Genomic DNA, 12,249 nt, shown 5'->3' with positions numbered 1-12,249 from the left:
CAAGTTGTTGGAGAGTAGGTTTAGATTAGACAGCCGTAAGAACTACTTCACAGTTAGGGCGGCTAGGATCTGGAACCAACTTCCAAGGGAAGTGGTGCTGGCTCCTACCCTGGGGGTCTTTAAGAAGAGGCTTGATGCCTACCTGGCTGGGGTCATTTGAGCCCAGTTTTCTTCCTGCCCAGGCAGGGAGTCGGACTTGAAGATCTACAAGGTCCCTTCCGACACTACTTCTATGATTCAGAGAGAGGCGGTGGGGCACAGAAGATGATTGGGAGGGCAGAGGGGTATGGTCCGCCCCTCCTCCCTGCCCCAAGTCCTATGACCACAGCGGGGTGTGGGGCTGCAGTATGGCCAGACCAGCTCTAGACAAGAGCCACCTCTGCGGCCTGGAAGTACTGCAATGCCATGGCCACCAAGGCAAGGCACCCCCTGCATGTCCAGCAGAAGCAGAGGTACAGATCCACACAGCCACTGTCTCTCATTTGAGGAGCCATAGTGGTGCAACGCCTCCCCCGCCCCCCGCCCCTCAGTCCTACCTGCTGGGCTGCAGAGGCAGCTCCTGCCCAGAGCTGGTCCAGCATAGCTGCAGCCCTGCACCCTGCTGTGTGGACACAGAAATCTCAAGGGGCACGTGCCCCTCCACCACATCAGCTTGGCCCATCTGCACCTCCAACATGTTGCCTGTACTCCCCCGCCCCCGAATGTATTGCCTGTGCCTCCCACCCCCAGAAAGGCTTACCTGGAGGAAGCTGCAGGAGATGCTCTCCACCACCCTGCTTGCCTGCCACTTGCATATGTGCATTTACACATGTGCATGGCTACCCCTGCATTCCGCTCCCCCCAGCCCCAAGCAGCCCCTTGCAGGCTGTAATTCTGCTTATTTCAAGACAAAATTCTGGATTCCAAGTGCTACAGACATGGGGGAACTCAGTTCTGAATCTGAAACTTATAGACCAGGAAGCCAACCTTTAAAAAAGTATTTCTCAACTTTTTTATATTCAAAGCACCCCTTAGACTCAAGGCACCCCTCAGAAACTAACAGCTCTTAGTTTTCACTTGTTTTTTGACTACAGAAAAATAATAGAGCAATTCTTCCACTGCAAAGAACTCAGAAAACCACAATATGTGGAATGTTCTAGGAGACAGAATAGTATTCACCATGCTTGTTTAAAGTACAAGACTTGAAGATTTGTAATTTCAAGAACATCAATTAGCAGCACAACTGTTCATCTTCCAAATAGGTGAGTTGCCATTTTACTTTTATATTGCAAGGTTTTTGTCGCAATAAAGAATTATTTTTCATTCTTTCTGAGAAAGTAGGACAGTCAGCTAGTTACCCTCAAGTGTCTGTACACAAGTACACAGAGCCAGGGAAAGAAGCGGGAAGAAATGGAAGTCCTTACGCAGTCACAGAACTATGGCATGATCAGAATAACAGAGACTTGGTGGGATAGCTCGCATGACTGGAGCACTGTCATAAACTGTTCAGGAAGGACAAGCAGGGGAAAAGAGAAGGAGTTGCACTTTATGTAAAAGAGCTGTATGATTGCTCAGAACTCCAGTATGAAACTAGAAATAGACCCGTTAAAAACCTCTGGGTTAGGGTCAGAGGGGAGAAAAACAAGGGTGATGTTGTAGTGGGTGTCTACTATAGACCACCAGACCAGGAGGATGAGGTAGATGAGGCTTTCTTCAAACAGCTAACAGAAGTTTCCCAGTCACAGGCACTAGTTCACATGGGCAACTTGAATCACTCTGCCATCTGCTGGGAGGGCAATACAGCAGCACACAGAAAATCCAGGAATATATGGAGTGTTGGAGACACCTTCCTGGTACAAGTGTTGAAGAGGTCAACCAGGGGTTGTGCTCCTCTTGACCTGCGACTCGTTTCTTCAAACAGCTAACAGAAGTTTCCCAGTCACAGGCACTAGTTCACATGGGCAACTTGAATCACTCTGCCATCTGCTGGGAGGGCAATACAGCAGCACACAGAAAATCCAGGAATATATGGAGTGTTGGAGACACCTTCCTGGTACAAGTGTTGAAGAGGTCAACCAGGGGTTGTGCTCCTCTTGACCTGCGACTCGCAAGCAGGGAAGAATTGGTGGGGAATGTAGAAGTGGATGGCAACTTGGGCAGCAGCAACCACAAGACGATTGAGTTCAGGATCCTGAGGAAAGGAAGGAAGGAAAGCAGTAGAATAAGGACCCTGGACTTCAGAAAAGCAGACTCTGACTCACTCAGGGAACTGATGGGCAAGATCCCCGGGGAGGCCAGTCTGAGGAGGAAAGGAGTCCAAGAGAACTGGCTGTATTTTAAAGAAACCTTACTGAAGGCACAGGAATGAACCATTTCAATGAGCAGGAAGACTAGCAAGTATTGCAGAAGGCCAGCTTGGCTTAGCAGGGAACTCTTCAGTAAGCTAAAGCACAAAAAGGAAGCTTACAAGTGGAAACTTAGACAAAAAAACTAGGGAGAAGTATAAGAGTATTGCTTGGGCATGTAGGAATGAAGTCAGGAAGGTCAACGTGCAATTGGAGTTGCAGCTAGCAAGGGACATGACGGGTAATGAGAACGGTTTCTACAAGTATGTCAACAACAAGAGGAAGATCAGGGAAAGTGTGAATAGCTTACTGAATGGGGGAGGCAACCCAGTGACAGATGACACAGAAAAGGCTTAAGTACTTGATGACTTTTTTTACTTCAGTCTTCACAGGCAAGGTCAGCTCCCAGACTACTGCACCTGGCAGCACCATTTAGGGAGGAGGTGAACAGCCAAGAGTAGTGAAAGAACAGGTTATGGACTACTTAGAAAAGCTGGAGGTGTACAAGTCCATAGGACTGGACGCGATGCACTTGAGCATGCTGGGGGAGTTGGCCAATGTGACTGCAGAGCCACTGGCCATTATCTTTGAAAACTTGTGGAGATTGGGAGAGGTCCCAGATGATTGGAAAAGGGCAGATATAGTACCTATCTTTAAGACAGGGAGAAGGAGAATCCAGGGAACTATGAATTGGTCAGCCTCACCTCAGTCCCTGGAAGAAGGACTGGGCACTTGAGCATGCTGGGGGAGTTGGCCAATGTGACTGCAGAGCCACTGGCCATTATCTTTGAAAACTTGTGGAGATTGGGAGAGGTCCCAGATGATTGGAAAAGGGCAGATATAGTACCTATCTTTAAGACAGGGAGAAGGAGAATCCAGGGAACTATGAATTGGTCAGCCTCACCTCAGTCCCTGGAAGAAGGACTGGAGCAGGTCCTCAACAAATCCATTTCTAAGCACCTGGAGGAGAAGGAAGTGATTAGGAACAGTCAGCATGGATTCACCTAGGGCAAGTCATGCTTGACCAACCTGATTGCCTTCTATGATGAAATGACTGGCTCTGTGAACACAGAGGGAGCAGTGGATGTGATCTACCTTGACTTTAGCAAGGATTTTGATATGGTTTCCCACAACATTCTCACGTGCAAGCCACGGAAGTACGGGTTAGATCAGTGGTCTCCAACCTTTTTAAGTAGGAAATCATCTTTGGCATTTAAAAGCAACCCAAAATCTACTGTGTGCTGCTGCCACGGCCACCCCTTCACCCCCGTGCCGAGCAGGTAAGTCTATGGGGAGGGAAAGGGCGGGGGCATGCCTCCCCAGCAGGTAAGTCCCACCTGGCCAGGGCCCCACTCAACTTACTGCCTCTGCGGCACTGTCCCTCACCACGGGGGACTCGATCTAGCCCCCGCCCCTTCCCTCCTCCATGAACTGACAGGCTGGGCTGGAGCGCACGCGTGCATACATGTGGGCAATCAGCCCTGCACCCCAGCCTCAGATCAACTCCAAGAGGCTCCATGATCTACCAGTGGATCAAGACCCACTGGTTGGTGACCACTGGGTTAGATGAATGGACTGTAAAGGGAATAGAAAACCGGCTGGATCACTGGGCTAAAAGGCTAGTAATCAATGGCTTGCTGTCTAGCTGACAGCTGGTATCAAGTGGAGTGCCCCAAGGGTCAGTCCTGGGCCAGTTTTGTTGAATGTCTTCATCAATGATGCAGAAAATGGATGGAGTGCACCCTCAGCAAGTTTGCAGATGACACCAACCTAGGAGGAGTAGTTGATATGCAGGAGGGTAGGGGTAAGATTCAGAGAGACCTTGAAAATTGGAGGATAGGACTAAAAGAAATATATGAGGTTCAGTAAGAAGAAGTGCAATGTCCTGCAGTTAGGATGGAACAATTTCATGCACTAGTACAGGCTGGTGACTGACTGGCTAAGCAGCAGCTCTGTAGAAAAAGACCTGGGAGTTACAGTGGACAATAAGCTGAATATGAGCCAACAGCGTGCCCTTGTTGTGAAGAAAGCTATCAGCATACTGGGCTGCAGTAGTAGGAGCATTCCCAGCAGACTGAGGGAAGCGATTTTTCCCCTCTGTTTGGCACTAGAAAGGCCATATCTGGAGTACTGTGTCCAGTTTTTGGCACCCCATTATAGAAAGGATGTAGATAAATTGGAGAGAGCCCAGTGGAGGGCAACAAAAATGGTTAGGAAGCTGTGGCACATGACTCATGCAGAGAGGCTGAGAGTACTGGGTTTGTTTAGTCTGGAGAAGAGAAGACTAAGGGGTGATTTAACAACAGCCTTCAAGTACCTGAAGGGTGCTTACAAAGAGGATAGTGTTAGACCATGGCAGATGACAGAACAAGGAGCAACGGTCTCAAGTTGCAGCAAGGAAAATTTAAATTAGATATCAGGAAAAATTCTCTCACAAGGAGGGTAATAAGGCGCTGGAGCAGATTACCCAGAGAGGTTGTGGAATCTCCATCCTTGAAGGTTTTTAAGACTCAGCTAAACAAAGCCTTGGTTGGGATGATCTACTTGAGGATGGCCCTTCTTTGAGCAGGGGGTTGATCTAGAGGACATCCTGAGGTCCCTTCCAACCCTAATTTTCTATGATTCCTCCCAAGTGTTCTATTATAAGCCATTTTCTTTATAGAACTCAAGTGCTTACCGGGTGTCGTTTATCATCTTTTCATAGGAGCTTAGGGTGCTGCAGGTTCTAACCTATTTTATATAAATTTTACAACTGCTGACTTCATAGTAAAAGCATCAGTTTCCATTGTGCATGTTAATAAATAAATGATATATTCAGCATTAAAATACCATCAAGTTATTGTTTTATGTTGGAAAACAAGTAGCCCCTTAAGACAAAGGAAAAAGAGATTCATTTCTTTAACAAACTGTTGCATGCTTCAAAGCATGCATTCCTCAAAGGTGGCTGCTGGCACGAAGTGATTTTATGTATCAAGGTTTAGAAAGGAAGTGCACTAAGTTATCTGCATGCATGTGAATGTAAGTACATAAAACAGTCACATGGCCTCCAAAAGCAACAACAGCAGAGAAAAAAGGTGGGACAAACTTTGGGTGTTCCATCCAACTGCATGCAACAGCAGTGAACTAAAATAATGTATCAGAATGAATTCAGCCCTCATTGCTAATAACAATGCTATTTGGTGGCTTATGCAAGACAAGTGGCAGTCTCAGTTCACTTCATTGTGGACCAGTGTCCAGCCAATTAAAAAAAAACAAACAAAAAAACAACGCATGGCAGCCTTCTTGGCAACCAGAGTAGCCAAGGGCTGAAGCTACCCACTCACCTCCAGAAGTGATCTCTTCAGAACAGGGTTGAGACACATTGGCGGGATAGTGTGGGGAAGCTTGCATTGCTGCCGCCCATGCTATACCTGTCCTGTGGAGAAATAGAGGACTTCAATTTCCAGGGCTGTCAATCCAGCACCTTTCACAGTACAAGTGTGGGGGGGGGAGGGAAATAGTGCCACTGCCCACTTCTGATTAATGAGTAACTGGGTACTATAATGTGTCACTCCACCCCCTGCCCATTAAGGATTTGGGCCAAGTTTATGTCTGCCACTGAGTTTCATTCATTTACCCCAGTGAGGTGTTTGGTCCTTGACTGGGAGATCCCTGCCATTCTTGTTGCATTTTCCTAATGGTGACACAGAAAAGTCAAGAACAGTAACTGAAGGAACAACCTAACCAGGAAACAGAGTATGAAGAAAATAGAAAAAATTACATGTAAATTAACTTCTCTACCCCAAAGCAGACAAATATTCATCATAGGCCAGTATCATAGCCTTGCAAAAACTCATTGGGAGACTTCTGCTCACAAATGTTGAGAACATGAAAAGAAAATTGCCTTCCATCCAGAAATCTTATACCCTGGTGTTTATTCCAAAGCAAATTTCTGTCTCTTTCCTCCACTAGATTCTAAAATGGAAAGTGCCTTAGCCTATTCCCTGCATGACTGCTTTGTGAAGAGCATTATCACACAGACTGCTCTAATACAAGAGTAGAAATTTCCTTTTCTTCCTGTCCCACCCATTTCATAGCTGCATTTTGTTTTATTACTGTAGTTCAAATAGGTTCACCTCAGAAAGCTATTACTAATGCAAAAAGCCAGGTTTCAAAAAATACCCTCCTATTACTCCTCGCAGTTTCCAGCTGGGAAGACAGTTTTTCACCCAACAGTTTTAGTTTGACACAAACAAATGAATTGTATATATCAGAGTATAGTCCATTAGACAGAGACACACACACACTTACATGAATAAATCATTCTTTTGAGTGTGGTGATGAATCTAATATTTTCCTACATCAAAAACAATTTTCTCTTGCCGTACTAAAGCAAGTTTGTCTGTTCCCAAGCACAAGCTCAATGTGTCACTCAAGACATCACATGCTCTTTGTCAGGAGGGAGGCGTCAGTGTCAGGCTACGATATGTATGACTGGCAGGTGACAACGCAATGGTTTCATTTTACTTGGAGTCTGCAGTATATGCTGATGAATATAGAACAGGCAGCATTACCAAGAAGTAACTAGAGCTATAGCAGTCCTTATCAAACTGCACCTATCAAACTTAAGTCAACAGCATCATACCAGTAAATTTTACAATTGGATTCAGAGCCAGGAAATAGCCCATTATATAATGTATACATGTATTCCAAAGCTATCTAAAAAGCAATTCTTGTTGTGCATATTATTCACAATTACTTTTGAAAAGGTTTTCCATAAATTGCTTCCAACCAACAGCTATAATGAGTCAGATCTGAAAACCAAAGCATTCAGGCCAGGATCCATAACTGAATGAGCAATCCCCAAGCAAAATTACCTTATCTAAGACACCATCCAAATATATAACCAACAGTTTTAAACTTTGCAATCCAAATATAAAGACACAAGTGGGGATGATCCTGCTTTGAGCAGGGGGTTGCACTAGATGACCTCCTGAGGGCCCTTCCAACCTTAATTTTCTATGATTCTTTCTATAGGTGATACATGTAGATGAAGGATGGGTACCAGACCAGCAACGGTCACCACACGTCAACCGCTTACTACCCTTTTTGCTCTTTCAAGGTCACAATTCTTGACCTTGAGCCACTAACTAAAGTGTCGCTGCATCTCCTGTATCAGCATTCCCACACTTAAAAATGGTGGTGAGGGTGCTTGAACTAAAGCTCATTCAATGACCTCTAGTTCAAAACGACCCTGGCCATTTTTAAGCGTGGGGACACAGATACGTGAGACGCAGGAGGCTGCTGGAGCGCAGTAATTGCCACGCTCCAGCAGACTCAATTACTTGAGGCTGCTCCAACACGCTGGAATTCCAGCACGTCGGAGCAGCCTCCGCACTTCATGAATAAGCACTCTGAAGGCCAATCTCACATTGCCTCCAAACCATGATAGGGAGCACTGTAACAATCAGTCTGTACCTGCTCCAGGTGCCCTAGACCCCAGAAACGGATTCAATGTAGCTGCAATTTGAAAGAGCTTCATTCGTGGCTTCTGTTCCAGGAATCTACCACAGGACTAAGTGCCAAGCATTTCACACTTTGAAGGTGACCTATATTTGTTTCATAAATAAGCTAAATGTCTTTTTATGCTTTGTCTGTCTCAAATAGCTGAAAGGACTTTCAGCCTGCTTAGGATCTTTCCACTCCGTTTTTTTTTTGTGATACTACTTTATTTTTAAACCATAGTCTATGTTGTTAACCTAAGATTTCTCATTATACTGTACATTGCAACACCAGGAACTGGCACACGGAACTGGCAAGGGAAGTTCCCACTTTTATATAGGAGGTGCTGGGGATTAGGGTCACAAGTCAATGGGTAAGGACAGGCACAGGTGAATAAACATTAACATTAAGGTACATACACTTAGAATCCAGGTAACAGGTAATAAACAGTGGCACTGTGGTGAAATCATCCAAGAACAGGTAATATGAAGGGAAAACTATACCACAGTATATACACTTGAGAAACTGTAAACCCTCCAACTGCTCTGGAGGGACTCCCAACCAGCCTCTGGTCCCAAAAATGCTTAATTGCCATCTGCCAGGGCTCCCACATCTGAGCCCTACTGATGCAGCTCGCAGTCCTGGCTCTGGTGCTCCATCCGAGTCTCCTGCCACGCATCTCTCAGCCACCACGTCCTGTGCTCCATTGCTGCTTTTTCGCTTCTGTTGTCTCCTGCAACCTTCTGGGAACTGTAGTGCACACTACAGTTCTTTCCTCCAGTCCCCTGGAGGCTTCTGGGAGCTGTAGTTCACATTACAACATTACAGTACATGACATTCAACATTACAGTCCATTACAATATTAAACTGCCCTATGCCCCACTTTATAGCAACTCCAGTTGCCTGCTTACTAGCCCTTACTGACATCCAGAGACAAGCTGCTACCCTGGCCCTAGGCCTCAAAGCCCAAGATCCAAACCATTCTTTCCACTCCTGCCTAGAAGCCACAAGCCAGAAAAACAACTACCGCCTGAAGTCTTGGAACCCATTCTTCACTCAGGCTAATAAGCTCATCGAATCTGCAAATGACATGTTACTCACAACACGGACCTCGCATCAGTGGAGCAGGCAATATGCAGCCCAACAACTATGGCTAAAGAACATCATCCCCAACACCAGCTTCGCCCCTCAGGCTGGCAGCTGCCCCTCAGGGCCCGGACTGCTCTAAACCATTTCAGAACGGGCATTGAATGGTTTAAGACAGGGGTGGGCAATTATTTCAGGTGGAAGGCCACTTACTGAGTTTTGGCAAGCCATTGAGGGCCGCGTGACAGGCAGCCAGGGGCAGGTAAAAATTAATTTTTTAATTTTTTTAGGGGGCTGGGTAGAATGGCCTGGCGGGCCACATTTTGCCCACCCCTGGTTTAAGAGTATGCAGTCCTGGGGCTTCTCCAACAACACTGGCTGCAGCTGTGGTGCTCAAGTTCAAATGACCAACCACACCATCTATGATGCCATTATGGCTCTCCTTCAGGAGCCCAAGGACTTATTGATATAGACCAGGGGTCGGCAACCCCTGGCACTCATGCCGAGCATGGCACATGAACCCATTTTCGTCGGCATACACTGGGGCCGGGGTGGAGAGGCAGCAGCTGTTTGCAGCGTCCCATCTGCAGCCAGTCCCAGCTCTGGGTAGCTGCTGCCAGCCGGGAGCCCAGGCTGCTCCCAGCAGGTGGCTAGGAGGCTGCAAGCAGCCCAGGTACTATAGCTGGCAGCAGCTACCCCAGAGCCTGGGCCGGCTGCAGCCAGGAGGCTACAAACAGCTGCTGCCTCCCCACCCCTCTTTACCCCATGCCCCAATTTTGTTTTTCTGGCATGCCGGCACTCCAGCACCTTCCAAGGTAGGCACTGTGGGCTTTTTCGGCACTCCGGCCAAAAAATGTTGCCTACCCCTGATATAAACTGTTCCACCTGTTGCTGGTTATCTGGCCCTCATGCTTACGACATATGAGTCTGGTGACATTCATTTCATCATCATCACAATATGAAACTTTAGTATAATAGGTTACTGTTACAGAGCAGAATCTTGCACACTGAGTGTCGCTGATAGGGACCTCCTTAAATTGCAGTGAGACAAAGGGAGTTTCACAGCTCACTTGCAGCACACAGAGCTGCTTTCACGGGCATTTCGTGGCCGTCCCACCCCCCAGCGCTGATTGGCAGAGAGGCACCAGGGGTGAGAAGGGACAAGGGGGCAGCCATCCTCTTAATCACCGGCTGCCCTTTGTGCTACCCAGCCCCCTCGACATTGTCTGGCAGATAGGCCCCGAAGGGAGGGAGAAGAGGGTAACTGCCATCTTGTCTGCTGCCCTTCATAACACCCTGCCAGCTGGCACCTTCCCCTCCTAGCACTGAGGACTCCTGACTACGACTGTATTTTATTTTTATAAAGTTTTTTTGTCATTGTTGATTTTGTGGATTTTGCAGACAGTTTCCGCAAAATCTGGGAAACTACAGATTAAGTAGATCCTTATTCACAGAACAAGGAAGAAAAAAAGGAAAATATTTCTAAGTATGGAAAAATGTAAAAAAAAAAAAAAAATCAATAATAAAGTCTTCCCATTCCAGCAACTTCAATGCCAAACAAAAGCCATCTCCTTTCCAGTGCACAAGTGAGGCAACACATTCTGTTCTCACAATGAATTCAACATTTCTCCCACCATCCTGAGGCCACAGCTTTCCCTCTTTTTCCTTTTATGCATATTTCTGACTCCAGTTGTGTACAAAGGGCATCTATACATGACTGCCGAGGCTGCTCCGATGTGCTGGAATTCCAGTGCATTGAAGCCGACTCAATTAATCAAGTCTGCTGGACCGTGGCAATTACTGTGCTCCAGCAGTCTCCTGCGTCTCGTGTATCAGCATCCCCGTGCTTAAAAATGGCAGCGTGAGCATTTGAACTAAAGCACATTCTATGAACTTTAGTTCAAGAACCCCCCACCATTTTTAAGTGCAAGGACACCGATACAGGAGACGCGGCGGCGCTTTAATTAGAGTGGCTCTGAGACATGGCAGCACTTTAATTAGAGAGGGCTGTCCCTTTCCCATTCCTTAATTAAAGCACCTCCCCAGAGCACCTGTAAGAGCGCCCAAAACTATTATTTACACGAGACCCATACTTTGGGAGTTGGTCTGAGGCTACAGCTCAATTCCCAGCTTCACCACCGACTTGATTGTGTGACCCTCAGAAAAAATGTATTTAAACCTGAAAGCTTGCTAAGAAGAATTTTTCCAGCTATTTGAGTTGGTCTAATAAAAGATATCAGATTTACCCAAAGAACCTTGTCTGCCTCATAAAAAAAAAAACCCCACTTAATCTTTCTAAATCTTAGTTCATATCTCACAGAAGCACTGGGAAAACAACTGCATTAAAGATACTGTGATAAACAAGAATTATAGAAGTGCCTCTAAAGGACTGTCTGGAATTGGAATAACAAATACTATTCAATCCCCATTCACTTAGCTCTTCTAGTTTGGTTTCCTACAAACATGTCAGTGAAAGCAAATGATGGTTTGGTGTTATGTTGTTCTCCCAGCCAGGATGGCCTGTGGAGGAAAATGGGCTAGGCATTTAACATATATCCATCACAGGTCCACGGAGCCATGTCAGTCAGTTCCCATCCCACGGTGATGTTCCAGCATCCAGGGAGCCCGGCCAAATCAAGAAGCCGGCTTCTAACGAGCAAGGTGTGGTCAGGGTTCCTATATACTGTATACCGTGGCTTTGCTACACCCTGAAAGGATTACAGTTTAGTTTAGAATCTGTTACATGCACCTTGTACCCTGCTATTTAGAGCATTCCCTAGATAAAAACTTGATTTTCCTCATTAAAAAAAATAAATAGCGATCACCATTCATAAAGCCAACACAGGCAAAGCTCTTCTGTATTTCAAATAATCCAGTGAGCTAGGACAAGCCAGGAGCCCATGTTAACACATAACTTAAGAAACAGATTATCCACTTGGGTGCCATCCAGAATCAGCGTATTCACCAAGCACTATAGTGTGCCAGGCATTGCCAGCCTGAAAATATAAGCAGCAGCACAACTGCAACCATACCAGATCTGTGCTCCAGATCTCAGGTTTCATGTCATAAACTGGGAAAAAATCAGGACAAGTTGTTAAACCATAAAGCTGACGTTGACTGGGAGTTGTTAACAAAGCCTGAGATCAGCACGAGCAATAGAAACCATCACCCCAGCACACAAATGACTGCCAGATCCTGAAACTGAGAATGAGAAGTCAGAGGAAGTATGAGAAACATGCTTTCCTAGCCTCTGCAAATGGGGGACCATATTTCTCTGCATTTGAAAGATCATCTCTCCTTCATGCAGTATTGCCACAGTTGTCGTCAGCAAGGGCTCTCTTGGCCTCAACTCCCTCCA

The 12,249-nt window shown here is 46.2% G+C and overlaps 1 protein-coding gene across 3 annotated transcripts in view; it reads right to left on the bottom strand.

The window, feature by feature from the left end:
- Positions 1-12,249, bottom strand: part of PPP2R2C (protein phosphatase 2 regulatory subunit Bgamma) — a 325,395-nt gene that overhangs the window by 188,912 nt on the left and 124,234 nt on the right. For 2 of the 3 annotated variants that reach the window (XM_025195335.1, XM_025195342.1), the window contains exons 1-2: positions 6,615-6,704; positions 5,648-5,739 (exon numbers count right to left, since the gene is read on the bottom strand). In XM_025195335.1, coding sequence (XP_025051120.1) covers positions 5,648-5,739; positions 6,615-6,616 — 94 coding nt within the window. In that variant the 5' untranslated portion in view covers positions 6,617-6,704. Of the gene's footprint in view, positions 1-5,647; positions 5,740-6,614; positions 6,705-12,249 lie in introns of those variants that run through there. The other variant, XM_025195330.1, reaches the window with a different exon arrangement.

This window comes from Alligator sinensis, unplaced genomic scaffold (assembly GCF_000455745.1).
Source record: "Alligator sinensis unplaced genomic scaffold, ASM45574v1 scaffold421_1, whole genome shotgun sequence".
NCBI lineage: Eukaryota > Metazoa > Chordata > Crocodylia > Alligatoridae > Alligator > Alligator sinensis.
This window is presented reverse-complemented; position numbering and strand designations above follow the sequence as displayed.